This window comes from Chlorocebus sabaeus, chromosome 20 (genome assembly GCF_047675955.1).
Source record: "Chlorocebus sabaeus isolate Y175 chromosome 20, mChlSab1.0.hap1, whole genome shotgun sequence".
Taxonomy (NCBI): Eukaryota; Metazoa; Chordata; class Mammalia; order Primates; family Cercopithecidae; genus Chlorocebus; species Chlorocebus sabaeus.
The window spans coordinates 43,996,690-44,019,900 of record NC_132923.1 but is presented as its reverse complement, the minus strand read 5'-3'; the positions used below and the strand labels follow the sequence as shown (position 1 = coordinate 44,019,900).

The following is a 23,211-nucleotide window of genomic DNA, read 5'->3' as shown; positions in this document are numbered from 1 at the left end:
CATGTGTGTGCAAGTATCTTTTTCAAATAATGACCTTTTTTTCCCTCCGGGTAGACAGATACCCAGTAGTGGGATTGCTGGGTCAAATGGTACTTCTACTTTTAGTTCTTTAAGGAATCTCCACGCTGTTTTCCATAGTGGCTGTACTAGTTTACATTCCCACTAGCAGTGCAGAAGCGTTCCCTGTTCATTGCATCCATGCCAACATCTACTGTTTTTTTATTTTTTTTGATTACGGCTAATCTTGTGGAAGTAAGGCGGTATTACATTGTGGTTTTGATTTGCATTTCCCTGATCATTAGTGATGTTTAGTACTTTTTCTTTTCTTTTTTTCTTTTTTTTTTTGAGACAGAGTCTTCCTCTGTAGCCCAGGCTCGAGTGCAGTGGCACGATCTTGGCTCACTGCAACTTCTGCCTCCCAGGTTCAGGCAATTCTCTGCCTCAGCCTTCCGAGTAGCTGGGATTACAGGCGCCTGCCACCACAACTGGCGAATTGTTTGTATTTTTAGTAGACACAAGGTTTCATTATCTTGCCCAGGTCTTTATCATTATCAAGGCTGGCGTTGAACTCCTGACCTTGTGATCCACTCACTTTGGCCTCCCAAAGGGCTGGGATTACAGGCATGAGCCACCACACCCAGCCGATGTTTAGTATATTTTCATATGTTTGTTGGCCATTTGTATATCTTCTTTTGAGAATTGTCTTTTCATGTCCTTAGCTCACTTTTTGATGAGAGTATTTTCTTCTTACTGATTTGAGTTCATTGTAGATTCTGGATCTTAGTCCTTTGTCAGACATATAGATTGTGAAGATTTTCTGCCACTCTGTGGGTAGTCTGTTCACTCTGCTGACTGTTCCTTTTTCCGTGCAAAAGCTCTTTAGTTTAATTAGGTCCCAGCTATTTATCTTTGTTTTAATTGCATTTGCTTGAAATCCTTGCCTAAGCAAATGTCTAGAAGGGTTTTTCCAATGTTATCTTCTAGAACTTTTATAGTTTCCGGTTTTAGGTTTAAGTCCTTAATCCATCTTTTAAGTTGATTTTTGTATAATGTGAGAGAAGAGGATCGAGTTTCATGCTCCTACATGTGGCTAGCCAATTATCCCAGCACACGGATACAAGATTTAGATCAATTTCCCACCATATTAAAAGATAAAAAGGACACAGGGTAGCCCAGTATCAAACTTCTCCGGAGAGTTACCAAGAGATCCAAAATTAGGTCCTAGGGAAAGCTCCCTAGGTAAACAGGTAAACTGAGGTAACATTGAGATTTCAAGGCCTGATTCTAAGAAATTTTCTCTCTCTAAATATTTCATGGTACACATGCAAATTTCTGCTCACAGGGATGATGAAATGAAGTTATTCTCACCAATTACACATTCTTATGATGGACTTTAAATATTTTCTCAGTTGAAAACCAAAAATTTACTGCATATGCATTTAAAAGATTGCTGGAAGCAGAAAAAAAGAGAATGCTGCATGAAGAAATTACTAGGAAGCATGCTACCTTTCAAATTCCTTTCTACTTTATAACGTGAAAAATGAAAAACACCACAGCCACTTACGAAATCCAGTTTTGAATGGAATCCAAATACACTTCTATCAAATATTCAAAATCTTTCTAACTGCAAGACACAGATTCTTCTCTAAATCATGTAACCCAGAATACACCTAAGTTAGAGACCAAATATTCTGTTAGCCATTTCTTTCAGCACTCTTGCTGGCTTTTTTTTCTCAACAAATAGAAAGAATACATTTTCCAGAAATATAAAAATAGCAAGGAGCTTTCCAGCAAAATTATTCCATTACTGTTTCTCATTACACTTGTCCTATTTCATTAAGAAAATAGTTAAAAATACCTGAGACTGTTATGTCCATTATCTATCAGGTTTTTGGATTCAATAGCTAGCTATTACCTAAGAGTAAAAAGGAACTAATGACACAGAGCACAGGCCACCAATAAATTTACAGATGAGAAAACAAGAGATTCAGAGTTTGTAATCTAGAACTTTTAAATCTGAAAGTTTTAAGAAACCTGAAGTTCTTCTATTCCCATTACTTATCTGATCTTTGATGTTCTTTAATATCCTTGAAAAGAAGTAAGTTAGTTTCTGTGAGTACACTCAGGCTAAAAGGAACTTCCTACATATCCTGAGGTAACTTGTTCTAGATTGGACAGTTCTAACAACTACACTCAGATGAAATTTTCCCTGAAATGTCTATGTATTAGTCCTATTCTATCTCTTCCACATGAAAATATTGCAATATTTGACGACAGCAGTTAATTTCTTTCACCCGAGTTTCTCTTCTGCAACATTTAGATACTCTTTTTATGAAAATTATTCTGGTCGTTTTCCTCCAAAAGGGCTCTAATCTCCATTTTTATCCTTAAATATGGGGCTTTGATTAGTATGAAGGCAACAAGGAATAACTGGCAATTTTAAAAATCTTTTTTTCCTTTTCCTCTTAGTAACTAACATGTAAGGCTTCTAATGTATAAAAACACCAAGTCAATTAAATTGCTCAGTAAGTACTTAATAAATATCACATATCCCCTCTAATTTGGAAGTGACTGCATTTGTGTAGGTTTCTTACCTTCTCTATATCCAAGACTTTATCCTGCATCTCTTTTAGTGCACACTGAGACTCAGCTTCACTCAGTCGGGCTTGGACCAATTCCTTTTCTAACTGTAGCACAAAATCTTCGTTGTAGTTGGAACTGCATTTATGCTAAAGGTTACAGACATACATTGAAATTTCATGAAGTATAAACATGTATATACAGTAAAAACAATGCAACTACCTAATACAGTTATATTAAGGGCAACTAAATAGGAGAAGTTCCATCTACCCAATATTACCAATGTATCTCCTCCAATTAACTTTTCCAATGAGTAAAAAAGCCCAACTTTGATATCTATAAAGATGACCACATTATTGGGCTTTGGTAACTAGTTATTGCACTGATCAAATCTGATTCATACAAGATAAACATCTCCTTTTATCTGTCCATCCATCCAGATACAAAGAATTTGTTCTGATTTTACAGACCTACACCACACAATAAATAGGATAGCAATTAGCCACATGTGGCTACTGAACATTTGAAATGTGGCTAATCAAGATTAAAACAAGTTTTAAGTATAAAATACAAACTGGATTTTGAAGACTTAATATGAAATAAAAAAATCTCAATGATTTTTATATCAATTACATGTTAAAATAATATTTTGAATATACTGAGGTAAATAAAAATATTAATTTTACCTTTTTTTACTCCTTTTAATGTGGCTATTAGAAAATTTTAAATTACATCTGTGACACATTATATATTGCTATTTGATAGTACTGTTATGTACTACAGAAGACATGTAAACATTACTCAAAAATATATTTTAATCTAATGGGAAAAAAACAGGGTACCCACAATAATGTGAACCATCTAAATTCCAAAATAACAAAATTGTATTTGTGCTTAGAAATCTTCTTCAGAAGATATGCATGGTTTCCCAGCAGTTTGGGAGGCCGAGGTGGGTGGATCACTTGAGGCCAAAACTTCAAGATCAGCCTGGCCAACAAGGTGAAATCCTGACTCTACTAAAACTACAAAAATTAGCTGGGCATGGTGGCACACATCTGTAATCCCTGCTACTAGGGAGGGTGAGGCAGGAGAATGGCTTGAGCCCAGGAGGTGGAGGTTGCAGTGAGCCGAGATCATGCCACTGTACTCCAGCCCAGGCAACAGAGCAAGACTCTTGTCTCAAGAAGAAAAGAAAGAAAGAAAAAAAAAAGATATACATAGAAATAACTGCTGGAAGCAGAGAAGACGCAGATGCTGCACGAAGAAATTAACCCCGGAAGCACGCCATGTTCCCATTTGCTTTCCTACTCTATAAAACATGAATATTGATGCAAACACTTAAGTCATCATTTTTAAGCCAGTGCCCATACAAAAGCTTCTGTACAGAAGCAATATGCAATTCATCATTATAAAATACTTTCTAAAATAAATTGTCTATTACTTCACATTTAATTCATGTAGTAAAGAAAATGTGGCAACTCAAAATTACAAAATAAAGTCATAAAAAACAATCTTCTACTGAACTAGCATGAATAAAGCACATTTATTTTTATTCTAATATGTTAGGAACAAAATAGATGTCAAATTAGAACTATTAAAAATAACCAGATGCTTAATACATGGTACTCTCCTGCCCCAGTTACCCAAAAAGATGTGCAAATGAGGACTTTAATTCAATGCATTATACATTATTTCTTCTAGTAATTTTGATACTACTGAAACAATATTTCAATACGAAAAGAGAATCTGCAACAGACACATCATCTTAGCAAATACTTACCTTCTATCAATTAGGAAAAAGGCATTCTTTTGGAATGACCACATCTAAACTAGAAGTGCCATAATTTATTTAATCAGATCATAGTTATTTCATGGGTACTGGTAGAATTTTTCTGCCCTCAACTTAAAGCCCTGGCAACTGTAGTACAGGTTTGTTTGCCAAGACTTTATATTAGGAGATCCCCAAGAAAACATCAAACTCAAAGGCTCATATGAGAATAGAACTCTTGATTGGAATAAACCAACTAATCCAATCAAGTACAAAAGGCTATAGTAATGTTGGGAACAAATCTTTATTAATAAAATTTACAGAGAGCTGAAATGCTCTGATAACAAGTCATTCTGGATAATATGTATCTTATGCTTTTCATACACTAAAACATATTATTTTAGTCTTCTGGATTAAAATAATTCTAAATGTATTATGTAATAGTTTTGCCACTGACACAGTTTACAGAATATAATTCTCTTAATTATCAGGTCTTCATGATGACAGTCAACTAACACATTGCAAATTACACAGCATCTAAGGAAAAGATGCTGCTGTGAACTATAAATTGCCTGAACCTAACCACTGTAGTTTCAATTTATTCTATTTTCCACAGGGGGAAAAACAGTTTTATAAACACGTTTTAATGTTTGACAGAAATGACAATTATGACAGCAGCTAACATCTACTCACCACTTACTATGTGCCAGATACAAGTTAAGCACTTTATATTTTCCTTTAACCCTCACCACAATTACTACCTTACTAATAAGGAAACTAATAGGGTGCACCAAGGTCAAACAGCAGTTGATAGTGCTATTAATTGAGAGTTTGTATTACAGAGCCCATGTTCCTCACCTTTAAGCCATATAGGTGTTGAAGAGTTTAATATATTGTTTTAATATATACTGTTCTAAAAATCAAGGATATAATATTTAAAAAATCCAAACTTCTAAAAAACTCTAAGCATATAGATCTCACATGTTCTTGTATTAAGAAATTCCTAGAAGAGTGCATTTCATATTCAAGTGAGTAACTTGGACAAATACACAATTTGTTTTACCAAATGACAACTGCCACAATTATGATGGCAGGCAGTCTCAGCAAGGGGGGCTTTTATTTAAAAGCGTACAAATGACAGATGACTTCCCTATACTTATATCAAGTTAATTTATGTAAATGAATCTCATGTTTCTGTGATACCAGCAATCCCAGTCCAATGAAACTGACAGAAATTCTTTTTAGTAAGCAGAGTCTGCTTTTCAATCCTATGTGCTTTTCTGGTGTTGCAAAAATTATAAAGGTAAAGGTAAGTTAGAAAGTTCTCAGTAATCTTTTTGCTTGTGTCTCGAGCTTAAAAAAAATCTTCCCTATTTTAAGGATATAGGAGTAATACATTAAAAAGTAAATATTTGTATTGGGGGAAGTTTCTCATATTATTAAGTGAAAAAAATTGAAATTAGAAAAAGGGTTGTCCACACAAATATATCAAATATTGCTTGAATTTAAGTATACATTAAGCTTTTAACTAACTTCAAGATATGACATTTATATGTTCTTTTCAGGAACCCAAACATTTCATGGAACCCTGTTCTTGTCTCTTTTGTAACACTTATCACAACTCTAAAAAAAAAATTGTGCAAGCTGCCCAAAGTAATTCATAGATTCAATGCTATTTCCATCAAACTACCACTGACATTCTTCACAGAATTAGAAAAAAACTACTTTAAATTTCATATGGAACCAAAGAAGAGCCTGTATAACCAAGCAAAAAGAACAAGGCTGGAGGCATCACGCTACCTGACTTTAAACTATAATACATGCCTACAGTAACCAAAACAGCATGGTACGGGTACCAAAACAGACATACAGACCAATGGAACAAAAGAGAGACCTCAGAAATAACACCACACTTCTACAACCATCTGATCTTCGACAAACCTGACAAAAGCAATGGGGAAAGGAACTCCTATTCAATAAATGGTGCTCAGAAAACTGGCTAGCCATATGCAGCAAACTGAAACTGGATCCCTTCCTCACACCTTATATAAAAATTTACTCAAGATGGATTAAAGACTTAAATGTAAAACCCAAAACCAAAAAAACCCTAGAAGAAAACCTAGGCAAGGTATTACTCAGGACATAGGCATGGAGAAAGACTTCATGATGAAAACACCAAAAGCAATTGCAACAAAAGCCAAAACTGACAAATGAGATCTAATTAAAGAGTTTCTGCACAGCAAAAGAAACTACCATCAGAGTGAACAGGCAACCTACAGAATGGGAGAAAATTTTTTGCAATCTACCCATCTGACAAAGGTCTAATATTCAGAATTATTGGGGGAAACCAGCCCCCGATAATTCAATGTTATTTCACGTAGGTTCTTTTCTATTTCCCTAAGTGTCAGCCAGTCTCAGAAATAAAGGGAAAGAGTACAAAAGAGAGAAATTTTAAAGCCAGGTGTCTGGGGGAGACATCACATGTCGTCAGGTTCCATGATGCCCCCCAAGCCACAAAACCAGCAAATTTTTATTAGTGATTTTTAAAAGGGGAGGGAGCATATGAATAGGGTGTGGGTCACAGAGATCACATGCTTCACAAGGTAATAAAATATCACAAGGCAAATGGTAGCAGGGCGAGATCACAGGACCAGGGCAAAATTAAAAATGCTAATGAAGTTTCGGGCACGCCCTGTCATTGATAACATCTTATCAGGAGACAGGGTTTGAGAGCAGATAACTGGTCTGACCAAAATTTATTAGGTGGGAATTTCCTCGTCCTAATAAGTCTAGGAGTGCTACGGGAGATGGGCACTTATTTCATCCCTTATCTACCACCGTAAAAGACAGACGTCCCCAAAGCAGCCATTTTTGAGACCTCCCCTTGGGAACTCATTCTCTTTCTCAGTGATGTTCCTTGCTGAGAAAAAGAATTCAGCGATATTTCTCCTATTTGCTGTTGAAAGAAGAGAACTATGCCTCTGTTCCACCTGGCTCTCAGGCAGCCAGACCTAATGGTTATCTCCCTAGTTCCCTGAACATTGCTGTTATCCTGTTCTTTTTTCAAGGTGCACAGATTTCATATTGGTTAAACAATTTGTGCAGTTAACGCAATCATCACAGGGTCCTGAGGCGACATTCATCCTCAACTTATGAAGATGACAGGATTAAGAGATTAAAGTAAAGACAGGCATAGGAAATCACAAGGGTATTGATTGGGGAAGTGATAAGTGTCCATGAAATCTTTACAATTTATGTTCAGAGACAGCAGTAAAGACAGGCATAAGAAATTATAAAAATAATAATTTGGGGAATTAATAAATGTCCATGAAATCTTCACAATTTATGTTCTGTCATGGCTTCAGCCAGTCCCTCCATTCGGGGTCCCTGACTTCCAGCAACACAGAATCTACAAGGAACCTAAACAAATTTACAAGAAAAAAACAACCCCATCAAAAAGTGGGCAAAGGATATGAAGGGACACTTCTCAAAAGATGACATTTACATGGCCAAAAAACATAGGAAAAAAAGTTCAACATCACTGATCATTAGAGAAAGGCAAATCAAACCCACAATGAGATACCATCTCATGCCAATCAGAATGGCAATTATTAAAAAGTTGAGAAACAACAGATGCTGGTGAGGCTGTGGACAGATAGGAATGCTTTTACAGTGTTCATGGTAATGTAAATTAGTTCAACCATCATGGAAGACAGTAGGGCGATTCCTCAAAGTTCTAGAACCAGAAATACCATTTGACCTAGCAATCCCACTACCGGGTATATACCCAAAAGAATATAAATCATTCTACTATAAAGACACATATGGCCGGGCGCAGTGGCTCACGCCTGTGTTGCCAGCACTTTGGGAGGCCGAGGTGGGTGGATCACGAGGTCAGGAGATAGAGACCATTGTGGCTAACAGGGTGAAACCCTGTCTCTACTAAAAATACAAAAAAAATTAGCTGGGCATGGTGGCAGGCACCTGTAGTCCCAGCTGCTGGGGAAGCTGAGGCAGGAGAACGGTGTGAACCCAGGAGGCAGAGCTTGCAGTGAGCTGAGATCGCACCACTGCACTCTAGCCTGTGCGACAGAGCGAGACTCTGTCTCAAAAAAAAAAAAAAGACACATGCATACATATGTTTACTGCAGCACTGTTTACAATAGAAAAGACTTGGAATCAACCCAAATGTCCATCAATGATAGACTGGATTAAGAAAATGTGGTCCATAAACACCATGGAATACTATGGAGCCATAAAAAGGAATGAGATTATGTCTCTTGCAGGGACATGGAAGCCATCATTCTCAGCAAACTGACACAGGAACAGAAAACCAAACACCACATGTTCTCACTCATAAGTGGCAGTTGAGCAATGAGAACACATGGACACAGGGAAGAGAACGACACACACTAGGGCCTATTGGGGGTTGAGGGGGAAGAAGAGGGAACTCAGAGGATGAGTCAGTATGTGCAGCAAACCACCACGCCACATGTATACCTATGTAACAAACTTGCACATTCTGCACATGTATCCCAGAACTTAAAAGTAACATTTTTTTAAAAATTGTGTGATTAATTTTTTAAATGTTTATCTCTATATATACTATATAAGCAAATGCCAGAGACAGTCTGACTGATTTACCATTGTAAATCAGTAACTGCCTGGTTAACAGAACCAAACAGTGCTTTTCATAGGTAGGTGAGCAAAATATTATCTGCTGAATGAATCAGTTAACCCTTGGTTTAACAACAAAATCCCTGTATTATATAATTTACATTAAACATGGGAAGTGGAAGTTGAATGCTGAAAAAAAAAAAAATCTATAAAACTGATGGTTAATCTATTTTTAATTGAAATGCCTACCTAGCAATCTTGAACCATTTTTCCCAAAACAAAATAATGATACAATGTTTCAATTTGCTCCAAAAACAAAATTTGTAACAATGTGGGAAGATGGCACATTTGGACCACCATATCCAAAAGCATCTGAAAAAAAGTTATACAAGGCAAGTATTCTGGAATAGGTTTCTACATCACAAAATCACAGCAGAAAAAAATAAAAAGTTACATCTTCCTTTCCCTCAGCATATGATCCCAAAAAGATGTTTGTAATTCTCCCTACCACATGCTATAAACAGAATTTTAAAAAACCAAAGCAGTATGGTTGTACTATTTAAATATTTGCTACACTAAAATTGTTGAAAAATAGGCCAGGCACGGTGGCTCACACCTGAAATCCCAGCACTTTAGGAGGCTGAGGCGGGTGGATCATGAGGTCAGGAGATCAAGGCCATCCTGGCTAACACGGTGAAACCCCGTCTCTACTAAAACTACAAAAAATTAGCCGGGCGTGGTGGCCCATGCGTGTAGTCCCAGCTACTCAGGAAGCTGAGATTCGCTTGAACCGAAAAGGTGAAGGTTCGCAGGAGATCTGCTTGAACCCAAAAGGTGGAAGTTGCAGTGAGCTGAGATTGTGCCACTGCACTCCAGCCTGGGCAACAGAGCAAGACTCCATTTAAAAAAAAATTTTTTTTGAAAAATACTTAATGTTTATATGATTTGTGCTAAACATCCAGAAATTACATACATCCTTTAAAAAGACATTTACCTCTGGTTATTGGTGTAAATGTAAGTTTTTTGTTGTTGTTATTGATGTAACAAAATGTTAAGAAAACAATTTCCACTAAAGTAACCCCTCATTTATTATCTAAAAGGAAAATACAATCACATACTAATATAAAACATTTTATCTTTAGACTGAGGTCAAAATTAGTTCTGGAAAAAAATCTCTGTCCACATTTATAGGTATAGTGACCAAAAGTTGAAGAATTTACCAAATTACATGTGTAAAGTCATCTATCTATCTTGGATTTTTAGAGAGACCTATAACAACTAACTTCCATTTTCCTCAAGAAAAACAAACCCAGACATTCTTGTATGTTGTATCTTTGTTCTCATTGGTTTCAAAGAACATCTTTATTTCTGCCTTCCTTTCGTTATGTACCCAGTAGTCATTCAGGAGCAGGTTGTTCAGTTTCCATGTAGTTGAGCGGTTTTGAGTAAGTTTCTTAATCCTGAGTTCTAGTTTGACTGCACTGTGGTCTGAGAGACAGTCTGTTATAATTTCTGTTCTTTTACATTTGCTGAGGAGTGCTTTACTTCCAACTATGTGGTCAATTTTGGAATAAGTGTGATGTGGTGCTGAGAAGAATGTATATTATGTTGATTTTGGGTGGAGAGTTCTGTTGATGTTTATTAGGTCCGCTTGGTGCAGAGCTGAGTTCAAGTCCTGGATATCCTTGTTAACTTTCTGTCTCATTGATCTGTCTACTGTTGACAGTGGGGTGTTAAAGTCTCCCATCATTATTGTGTGGGAGTCTAAGTCTCTTTGTAGGTCTCTCCGGACTTGCTTTATGAATCTGGGTGCTCCTGTATTGGGTGCATATATATTTAGGATAGTTAGCTCTTCTTATTGAATTGATCCCGTTACCATTATGTAATGGTATTCTTTGTCTCTTTTGATCTTTGTTGGCTTAAAGTTTTCTGGGACACATTTAAAGCAGTGTGTAGATGCAAATTTATAGCACTAAATGCCCACAAGAGAAACCAGGAAAGATCTAAAATCGACACCCTAACATCACAATTAAAAGAACTAGAGAAGCAAGAGCAAATACATACAAAAGCTAGCAGAAGGCAGGAAATAACTAAGATCAGAGCAGAACTGAAGAAGACACAAAAAACCCTTCAAAAAAATCAATGAATCCAGGAGCTGGTTTTTTGAAAAGATCAACAAAATTGGTAGACAACTAGCAAGACTAATAAAGGAGAAAGGAGAGAAGAATCAAACAGATGCAACAAAAAATGATAAAGGGGATATCACCACCGACCCCACAGAAATACAAACTACCATTCTCTATAAACTACGTTTATAGAGAATACTATAAACATCTCCATGCAAATAAACTAGAAAATCTAGAAGAAATGGATAAATTCCTGGACACATACACTCTCCCAAGACCAAACCAGGAAGTAGTTGAATCCCTGAATAGGCGAATAACAGGCTCTGAAATTGAGGCAATAATTAATAGCCTACCAACCACAAAAAGTCCAGGACCAGAGGGATTCACAGCTGAATTCTACCAGAGGTACAAGGAGGAGCTGGTACCATTTCTTCTGAAACTATTCCAATCAACAGAAAAAGAGGGAATCCTCCCAAACTCATTTTATGAGGGCAACATTATCCTGATACCAAAGCCTGGCAGAGATACAACAAAAAAAGAGAATTTAAGACCAATATCCTTGATGAACATCGATGCAAAAATCCTCAATAAAATACTGGCAAACCGAATCCAGCAGCACATCAAAAAGTTTATCCACCATGATCAAGTGGGCTTCATCCATGGGATGCAAGGCTGGTTCAACATACGCAAATCAATAAACATAATCTATCACATAAACAGAACCAATGAAAAAAACCACATGATTATTTCAATAGATGCAGAAAAGGCCTTTGACAAAAGTCAACAGCCCTTCATGCTAAAAACTCTCAATAAATTCGGTATTGATGGAACGTATTTCAAAATAATAAGAACTATTTATGACAAACCCACAGCCAATATCATACAGAATGGGCAAAAACTGGACGCATTCCCTTTGAAAACTGGTACAAGACAGGGATGCCCTCTCTCATCACTCCTATTCAACATAGTGTTGGAAGTTCTGGCCAGGGTAATCAGGCAGGAGAAAGAAATAAAGGGTATCCAATCAGGAAAAGAGGAAGTCAAACTGTCCCTGTTTGCAGATGACATGATTGTATATTTAGAAAACCCTATCGTCTCAGCCCAAAATCTCCTTAAGTTGATAACTTCAGCAAAGTCTCAGGATATCAATGTACAAAAATCACAAGCATTCTTATACACCAATAACAGACAAACAGAGAGCCAAATCATGAGTGAATTCCCATTCACAATTGCTTCAAAAAGAATAAAATACCTAGGAATCCAACCTACAAAGGATGTGAAGGACCTCTTCAAGGAGAACCACAAACCACTGCTCAATGAAATAAAAGAGGACACAAACAAATGGAAGAACATTCCATGCTCATGGATAGGAAGAATCAATATCATAAAAATGGCCATACTGCCCAAGTTTATTTATAGATTCAATGCCATCCTCATTAAACTACCAATGACTTTCTTCACAGAATTGGTAAAAACTACTTTAAAGTTCATATGGAACCAAAAAAGAGCCTGCATTGCCAAGACAATTCTAAGCAAAAAGAACAAAGCTGGAGGCATCACACTACCTGACTTCAAACTCTACTACAAGGCTACAGTAACCAAAACAGCATGGTACTGGTACCAAAAAAGAGATATAGACCAAAGGAACAGAACAGGGCCTTTAGAAATAATACCATACATCTATAACCATCTGATCTTTGACAAATCTGAGAGAAACAAGAAATGGGGAAAGGAATCCCTGGGAAAACTGGCTAGCCATATGTAGAAAGCTGAAACTGGATCCCTTCCTTACATCTTATATGAAGATTAATTCAAGATGGATTAGAGACTTAAATGTTAGACCTAAGACCATAAAAATTCTAGAAGAAAACCTAGGCAATACCATTCAGGACATAGGCATGGGCAAGGACTTCAAGTCTAAAACACCAACAGCAATGGCAACAAAAGCCAAAATTGACAAATGGGATCTAATTAAATTAAAGAGCTTCTGCACAGCAAAAGAAACTACCATCAGAGTGAACAGGCAACCTACAGAATGGGAGAAAATTTTTGCAATCTACTCATCTGACAAAGGGCTAATATCAGAACCTACGAAGAACTCAAATAAATTTACAAGAAAAAAAACAAACAACCCCATCAAAAAGTGGGCAAATGGCCGGGCGCGGTGGCTCCATCCAGCCTGTAATCTCAGCGCTTTGGGAGGCCGAGACGGGTGGATAACGAGGTCAGGAGATCGAGACCATCCTGGCTAACATGCTGAAACCCCGTCTCTACTAAAAAATACAAAAAAACTAGCCTGGCGAGGTGGCAGGTGCCTGTAGTCCCAGCTACTTGGGAGGCTGAGGCAGGAGAATGGCATGAACCCAGGAGGCGGAGCTTGCAATGAGCTGAGATCCAGCCACTGCACTCCAGCCTGGGCGACAGAGCAAGACTCCGTCTCAAAAAAAAAAAAAAAAAAAAAAGTGGGCAAAGGATATGAACAGACACTTCCCAAAAGAAGACATTTATGCAGCCAACAGACACATGAAAAAATGCTCATCATCACTCGCCATCAGAGAAATGCAAATCAAAACTGCAATGAGATAGCATCTCACACCAGTTAGAATGGTGATCATTAAAAAGTCAGGAAACAACAGCTGCTGGAGAGCATGTAGAGAAATAGGAACGCTTTTACACTGTTGGTGGGACTGTAAACTAGTTCAACCATTGTGGAAGACAGTGTGGCGATTCCTCAAGGATCTAGAACTAGAAATACCATTTGACCCAGCAATCCCATTACTGGGTATATACCCAAAGGATTATAAATCATGCTGCTATAAAGACACATGCACATTTATGTTTATTGCAGCACTATTCACAATAGCAAAGACTTGGAACCAACCCAAATGTCCATCAGTGATAGACTGGATTAAGAAAATGTGGCACATATATACCATGGAATACTATGCAGCCATAAAAAGGGATGAGTTCATGTCCTTTGTAGGGACATGGATGCAGCTGGAAACCATCATTCTCAGCAAACTATCGCAAGAACAGAAAACCAAACACTGCATGTTCTCACTCATAGGTGGGAACTAACAATGAGAACACTTGGACACAGGAAGGGGAACATCACACACCGGGGCCTATCATGGGGTAGGGGGACGGGGGAGGGATGGCATTAGGAGAAATGCCTAATGTAAATGACGAGCTAATGGGTGCAGCACACTAACATGGCACATGTATACATACGTAACAAACTTGCACGTTGTACACATGTACCCTAGAACTTAAAGTATAATAAAAAAATCAATAAATTTTTTAAAAAGAAAAACAAACCCACCAGGTATATCAGGTGTGGATAATTCCTAAATGCTGCTGAACATACATTTTCTAAAATACATTATATAGAAGAATTCGCAACTTCACTGATAAACAGGTAGTTTTTATTTTATTAACATTTATTCATGTGTTTAATCCAGGTAAGATGAGTTTATATTCCTCATATCAAATCTTTGGTTCTTAAAAAGCCTACATAATTCTTTGATGTTCTCTCTAGAATTACAGAAAAGGGAGGGAAGATGAGAAGAAATCCTGTCTAGTCTTCCACTAAGTACTTCCTAGTATGAAGTCCCAATAACTTCAAACGGCAGTCATTTCAGCATTCAGCAGCTTTTAACTCAAATTCCTCCTTATTTATGCTGAACTAAACAGCAAAATAAAAATACCTGAATGGTAAGACCAAGAACAGCTGGATAAAACTGCATAATAAAAATACCTGAATGACAGGCAGTCATAGGTGAGTCACAAAGCTTTTAAAGGGATTAAGCTAGACTCAGATAGTTGGTCTCATCAGGAAAAGTTGTCCAACATAAACACATTTGTTACACCCCACATTAGGAAGAGTCAGATGTGCAACTGTATGAAATATCACTAGAGGATTTCTACGTCTAGGGGCTTCTTGCAAAAACTCATTGGAGCATGTAAAATACTTAGACAGTTTAATCTATATGCTCAGTTTGATCTTATGCTTAACTTATTTACTTAATTTATTTAGTGCACTAAATACAAATTCAATAATAAATTAACTCAATTTTTTTTTTTTTTTTTTTAAGAGATAGGGTCTTGCTATGTCACCCAATCTGGAGTGCAGTGGCACATCAAGGATCACTCAAGCGAGCCTCCCACCTCAGCTTCCCCAGTAGCTAGGACTTATAGGCATGTCCCACCATGCTTGGCTAATTTTTTTTATTTCTTATAGAGACAGGGTCCTGCTATGTCACTGGTCTTGAACTTCTGGTCTCAAGCAATCCTCCCGTCTTGTCTCCCAAAGTGCTATGGTTACAGGCATGAGTCACTGTGCCTGGCCTTCAATGATTTTTGCAAACTAACAATAGTAGGTTCCAACTATCAAGTGTCAGCGTAAAATGGAAGCAGTGACCTACTAAAGACAATCATTCTATAACTGGAACTGCAGAAACACTTGTTAAACAAAGCCAATACTCAAAATTAGTTAAAAATAAACTTTACCTTTTAAAAACTGCTGCTCCGAAGTTTAATATACTATCGTAAGATAACTATACAGCATATCACTGTACCAATAGCATTGAAACTATTAAGAATTATATGACATATTGAACAAAAGTCAATAAATCTGTAGTAACATAAAAGAGTTCATAGTGAGTCAGAGGGAGCCAGAGATATTAAAAGCAAAAAAAGAGAAAGGTTCTTGTTTATAGCTAATAAATGTAGAAAAATGAGAGAATATGAAAATCACCATTTTGGAAACCTAATGTAATAACTGATTCCATAAGGATCATCCATGGAGGGTAAAAGCATTCGGTAAAAGGTGGATGGAGAACAAGATAGTTATATAGTAAAAAATATTTCAAACATATCACTTAATAGTGGCAAACATGAAATCATAGCTTTTACGAGGGAAAGAGTCTGAGATAACCAAACCTAGCATGGAAACCAAACTCAGCATCACTAATAGTGGGCACAATTTATATCATATGCCTTCCTGATTTAAAGCAAAAAGAAGTTTACATCATCATCTGTAATCTAAACGTCTGAGTGTAGTTTATAAGAAATACAATGACACCATGAGGAAGGAATTAGACAAATCTAGAATATGAAATAAGACAACTAGGCCACACCTGTAAAAAGTTAATGTCATTCCTGACATTGGTTGTTTCTTTCATCAGTCTGGACAGAGATTTGTCAACTTTACTGATCATTTCAAGAAACGAGCTTTTGGTTTCACAAATTTTCTCTACTTTTGTTTTCAATTTAACTGATTTCTGCTCTTTTTATTATTTGTCCATTCTGCTTGGTTAGCTTGAATCTGCTTTATATGTCCAGTTTCTTAAGGCGGAAGCTTAGATTATTGGTTTGAGACTTACTGACTTACCTAATAAGCACTTAATACATTTTCCACTTAATATTATAAGCACTTAATACATTTTCCACTAGGCACTGCATTAGATGGGTCCCACAAATTTTTAGATATTGTGTCTTCATTTTTACTTAATTAAAGTATGTTCTAATTTCCTTTTAGACTTCCTCTTTGACCCATGGGTAAAAATGTATTGTTTAATTTCCAAATATTAGGGGATTTTCCAGATACCTATTATTAATTCCTAGTTGAATGCTATTAGAGTCAGAGAAGATCCTTTGTATTTCTATTATTTCAAATTTGATAAAGTTTCTTTTAAGGCCCAGAATATGTTCTATCTTCATAAATCTTCCATGTATGCTTGAAAAGAATATGTATTCTGCTGTTATGAGGTACAGTGTTCCATAAATACCTATCAGGGCAGGCTGGATGACAGTACTGTTCAGGTCTTCTGCTACCTACTTGCTTCATCAATTACTGAGACAGGGATGTCAAAGATTTGAACTTGTTCACTCTACCTTTCAGTTCTATCAGTTCAGGTTAATGTTCCTGCTAGCATACACACCTTAGGTGACACACACTCCTAAACACACTCCATAACAATCTTATTTAAGATTGTAATGTCTTCTTGGTGAACTATCATTATAGATAGTCCTCTTTACTCTTGGTGCTATTCCTTGTTCTGAAGTCTACCTTGTCTATGATCTTCATGCAGACACTCCAGGTTTTCTTTTGCTTAGATTTCCATATTTTATCTTTTTCATCCTTTTAATTTTTTTCCAGTTGTAATTAAAATATTATGTCCAATAATTACAGGCAGACCATCTTGATCCTTCACTCCTAGAAACTGACTGTGGGGGAAAGTCACTATCATTAGCTATCAAGCTCTACATGTTTCCAATAGCTACACAGCAACCTACTTTGGCCTCTGTAATTTCTAATTTTTGTAACTGAGACTACTTCACCCCTACATACAGGCTCAGATTCACTGATATTTTGGGACCAACCTTATTTCTAAGTAGAGGGACATGAAGACCTTATGTCTGCTCTACTCTGACACATTAAATTGAGCTATCCTATCCAAACATCACATCCCCAAATCATATCAAATCTTAGCTGTGGGTAATAGCCCCCATATTCATCCTTGTCCAAGCTGTTCTCCCATTACTGGAATATCAGTAAACACTGATATTCCAAATTAATGTCTCTTACGACTTAATCCCCTTGCCTTTGGGCTATAGGCCATTGATCTGATAATCTGTTGCAACTCACTTCTCTTGCTGCCACCCAACCTGCTCTGCTTCACTTCACATTGCATTCTCCTTTATAAGTCTCAAGGCAACCACAACTCTGATCAAAACTTGCCCAACCCCAGCCCTGAGTGAATCTCCTAATCCTCCCAGGCTCCTCCAGCAAAGCAGATCACTTGTTGCTGGTTGTACCCTGACCCTCACCAATGGGTTCTAGCACTGAGACTTTACATGTTCCCCCATAAACTCATCTTCTACCGCAATCACTCAAATGTGTTATGTTTCTTTGAGCTTTATATTATCATTTATTTAGTCTTTTTAAAAACAACTTATTGAAGCAAAATTCTAAAATCATTTTAATACTATTTCACTTCAAAAACATTTCAACATTCTAAACATACAAAAAAAAACCCAGAACACTGAAAATCACATTTAAGTACAGAAGGTTCTTTCTTGAACTTTCATTGATGCACTGGCTCTTTACTTTGCTGACAATAGTTCTACAGCTTGTTCAGAAAGTTTAGACAATGCACTTAACTAAAAAAATCCAAACACTTCTCAGGCCAGCTGACCCCTCTTTGTCCACAGCTAAGAATGGTAGCAGAGCGTTACATTACTGTATGTAGAAACAAGACAAGCTGAAGCTAAATGGATGAACATTGCAGGGGAAACAGGACTAGCCTCACAGTGCACTACGACCCCTCCAAAAGGCGTTGTCCCCCACAGGCTCAGTGCCAAGAAACAAGCACCAAGAGTTTGTCTTGGTTGTTTCGTTCTTTTCATAAACTATATATATGTACAGTTGATAACAGGATTTCTAGCCAATAACCATATAGTTAATACCACCTTACAAATGTTTTTTAAAATGTCAGAAATATCTTTAAATGCTTTGTCACACCAACGGCAAAGTGCATAGAGTGAGGAAAATACGAGATTATCTTTTCATTTTTGGAATGTTTGGAAATATATACAACTTTGATACAATTTCAAAGTGTTCCAGACACACATGACCACTTCAGGTAAACCACTGTCAATTTTTAGAGCACTCTGAGAGACTATAATATGATTGTGATCGAATTCTGTAATTAAACCTAATGAGGGCAACAGACATTTCTCAAACAACAGATGTGTCAATTATGGCCCTCTCCTACTTTCTAAGGTATTCGCAAGGAGACAGATAAACAGTTTTTTATTCATCATCACCTTCTTCTTCCTCTTCCTCCTCCTCCTCTTCTTCTTCACATCTTCTTTGACTTCTTCTTCCACCTTTTTCCAGGGAACTTACAGGGAACTTTAGCAGGACCCTTTGCACCAGACTTGCTGTTAGACTTAAAAGTCAGCAACACCCTTCTCGTATTTCTCCCTCAGCTTCACTGCCTTACTGATGCAAGGCTGCTTTTCACTGACACTTAAGTTATCCCACATCTCACCCAGTTTTTTTGCTACATCTCTCTAATAAAGATGCCAGGGTTTATGGATTTGATCTTGCGGTGAAATTCTGAACAGTACAGGAAGAATCCAGACAGTGGCCTTTTGGAGACATGAAGGTCCTTGCCTCACTTAACTGGTTCACAATCCTTCATCTTCCAAGCATAGCATACTTTATCTGCCTTTGTCATTTCATCACATGTAGGGTTCTCTTTGCCAGACATTATCTTCCACCTCTCAGAACACTTATTGGAAAATTCTGCAAAACTGACAGAGACCTCTGGGTTTTTCTTATGTTCTTCTCTGCATGTCTGCAAAAAGAAGATATAAACAGACACCTTTTCCTCTGGTTTCTTGGGGTCACCTTTAGCCATTCTGACTAAATTGCTTTTTCCTTCCTGGTCACCTAGCAAGAGGGAAGGTGAAGGGGGCAGGAAGGGTGCATGGAGGAGAGGCAGGGGGTCAAATACCCTTTTTTGTGGGGGACAAGGGGTATAGAAATTCTCCCTGTCGCCCAGGCTGGAGTGCAGTGGCACAATCTCAGCTCACTGCAAACTTCACCTCCCAGGTTCAAGAGATTCTCATGCCTCAGTCTCCCAAGTAGCTGGGATTACAGGTGTGCACCACCATGCCCAGCTAAGTTTTGTATTTTTAGTAGAGATGGGGTTTCACCATGTTGGCCAAGCTGGTCTCAAACTCCTGGCCTCAAGTGATCCGCCCATCTCAGCCTTCCAGAGTGCTGGGATTACAGGCATGAGCCACCATGCCTGGCCTCAAATAACCATTTTAAAGTGGCCGGGCGCAGTGGCTCACGCCTGTAATCCCAGCACTTTGGGAGGCTGAGGCAGGCAGATTATGAGGTCAGGAGATCTAGATCATCCTGGCTAACATGGTGAAACCCCGTCTCTACTAAAAATACAAAAAAAAAAAAAAAAATTAGCCGGGTGTGGTGGTGGTCGCCTGTAGTCCCAGCTACCCGGGAGGCTGAGGCAGGAGAATGGCATGAACCCAAGAGGTGGAGCTTGCAGTGAGCAGAGATCGCACCACTGCACTCCATCCTGGGTGACAGAGTGAGACTCTGTCTCAAAAAAAAAAAAAGTAAAAAAATAGAGTCCCATTACTTCGACCTCTGCCACCGCCGGTGCCGCCACCACCTCATGGGAAGAGAGGAAGCAGGAGAGGAGCCCAAGTCGCCTGTCACCCAATATCTCCAGTCACGTGGTCCCGAAGAGTGTAAGATGTTCGCCTGCGCCAAGCTCGCCTGCACTCCCGCTCTGATCCGAGCTGGATCCAGAGTTGCATACAGACCAATTTCTGCATCAGTGTTATCTCGACCAGAGGCTAGGACTGGAGAGGGCTCTACGGTATTTAATGGGGCCCAGAATGGTGTGTCTCAGCTAATCCAAAGGGAGTTTCAGACCAGTGTAATCAGCAGAGACATTGATACTGCTGCCGAATTTACTGGTGCAGGTGCTGCAACAGTAGGAGTGGCTGGTTCTGGTGCTGGTATTGGAACAGTCTTTGGCAGCCTCATCACTGGTTGTGCCAGAAACCCTTCACTGAAGCAGCAGCTGTTCTCATATGCTATCCTGGGATTTGCCTTGTCTGAAGCTATGGGTCTCTTTTGTTTGATGGTTGCTTTCTTGATTTTGTTTGCCATGTAACAAATTACTGCTTGACATGATGGCATTCTTATTAATTACAGATGTAATTCTGTGTATCTTACTGTGACTCCGAAAACTGTAGTATTGGTGTCATGGAAATGTACGTTATTTCCAAAGTCATTTCATTGAAGATGAAAACTTTAATTTCTTCTGTGATCTGTACTTACACTAAGTTTGGATTATCACAAAGAAGAATGTGCATTGAGACAGATGCTGTCCAATTCAGAGAAAGCTACAGCAGTTGCTCCACTGATGAAAATATCCCAATGTAATTTTTATGGGAATTCTTTTATATAGTGTTCTGCGTATTGTAATTCACAGGGCTTTTGTTTATTCACATAAAGGACAAATATTTGGATGTTTTGAGCTTCTATAAAATACGATTAATTAAAGATAGTTAATACTCAAGACAGTCTTGTGTTTTTAAGGTCTAACATCAGTTAGAATACTTCAAATCAGAATCACCTTCCAGGTGGTTGGTTCTAAAAATAAATCACGTCAGCTTTTTAGGAAATGAAGCCTTAAGCTGGGAGGTAATGTGATTTTTATTTTTCAGTAAGTCTCACATTAAGCAATTGTGTGCTTATAATGAATCTTCCATGTCTTTTCAGAACAGGTTCAGTCCAACTAGCAGCTAGTTTCTTACTTGAACAAGACTATTAAAAACCAAATATCAAAAAGTAGACTGAATTGACTAGATTTTTACAGCCAAAAGTTGCTGTAAGGCAGCGTTTATCACTGTTGCTAACTTGTTTATAGTGGGAGTCTTAGGGATGATAGCTGGTTCAAGAGTATTTTGCTGCTAATACCTTATGTTGCTTCTTGGTCAAACTTTTCCCATTCAAAGGAAGAAGGTGGTGCTACTATAGACAGTTTTTCCGCAAATATATTGTACCATAATATCTATCGTCCAAGTTTCAGGGTTTTTTGAAAGTTGATAATTAGGAAAGCGACATTTTACTTTTTTTAGTGCCCTTTGCCTGTTTGATTTCCATTGAGAAAGAGCAGTCAGTTACAAAAGTTCCTCAAGTGTGGGAAGACCGCCTACATGAGAATCAGTGTTTGTTTAAAAAATAAAAATCCCTAGGTTCCAGACCTACTGAATTGGACTGTTTGGACACGAGCCTCAGCAATCTGTGTCTTTAAAAAGGCTTCCCAGGTGATTTTTGTGCATACTGTTTGAGAATCACTAAGTTACACATATGCTACCTTCTATAAACTGAAATGAGGCCCACAAAAGCTAAAGAGGTAGAGCTGCTACCATGTTTTTAGTTGATTCATCATCTAGTCTATATCACCCAAAAGAACTAGAAATAAGTATTCAAACAAAAACCTGTATACAAGTATTCATAGAAGCACTACTTACAAAAGCCAAAAGGTAGAAACAACCAAATGTCTATCAGCTGATGAATGGATAAGTAAAATACATCCATATAATGGAATATTCAGCCATGAAAAGGAATGAGGCACTGATACATACTGAATAAATGTGAGTGAACCCTAAAAACATGATAAGTGGAAGAAGCCAGCCACATGATTCCATTTATATGAAATACCCAAAATAGGCAAATCCATAGCGACAAAGCCAATTAGTAGTTATCAGGAACTAGGGAGATGGGTGAAGAGGGAGTGACCGCTTAATGCGCATGGGGATTCCTTTTAGGATTATGAAAATTGGATGAATTACGGCTGGTCCGATGGTAGTGAGTTATCAGAACTTATTAACATTAGTGTCATTAAAGTTGGTATATAGCCCCTCACTGCTAAATCTGGCTGAAAAATTTTTTTTAATTTTGATAAATTAGTGGTGATGGTTGCACAACGTTGTAAATGTACCATAATAAATGTCACTGAATGGTACACTTTAAGGTGGTTAAAATGGCAAATTTTACATGTCTTTTCCTGAAACTAAGTACTGTACTATGTAATACAAAGTACACAGTATAAAATTTTAAAAGTGATAGGAAAATGCTTAGATTAATAGTCATCTATTCCAAGTGTATTTTAAATAAAACTGGTCTTGGTAAAGACCTGTTAAAAATAAAATAAAATAAAATAATTTTAAAAATGAAGTGAACAATTCAGTGTCTTATGGTACATTAAGAATGTATGACCATCCATATCTAGTTCCAATCATTCTAAAGTAAAACCCCTTACCTATTAAGCAGTTTCTTATCCTTCCCCTCCCCCCGCCACCACCTTCTGGAAACCACTAATCTGTGTTCTGTTCTCTTTAGATTTATCTAGTCTAGATACTTCCTATAAATGGAATCATATAATATGTGATATTCTGGGTCTGGCTTTTTTCACTTAGCTTAAGATTTTGGAAGTTAATCTACTTTATACCATATATTAGTACTTCATTCCTTTTTATGGCTGAATAATATTTCATTGTGTGTAT

General features: G+C 37.5%; 1 protein-coding gene and 1 pseudogene across 6 annotated transcripts in view; one reads left to right on the top strand and one right to left on the bottom strand.

The window, feature by feature from the left end:
- The window catches only part of EVI5 (ecotropic viral integration site 5), a 272,724-nt gene that overhangs the window by 106,976 nt on the left and 142,537 nt on the right, over nt 1-23,211 (bottom strand). For all 6 annotated transcript variants that reach the window (XM_073008577.1, XM_073008575.1, XM_007977947.3 and 3 more), the window contains one exon: nt 2,595-2,729. In XM_073008577.1, coding sequence (XP_072864678.1) covers nt 2,595-2,729 — 135 coding nt within the window. The remainder of the gene's footprint in view (nt 1-2,594; nt 2,730-23,211) is intronic.
- On the top strand, nt 20,266-20,954 carry LOC103224428 (ATP synthase F(0) complex subunit C3, mitochondrial pseudogene; annotated as a pseudogene).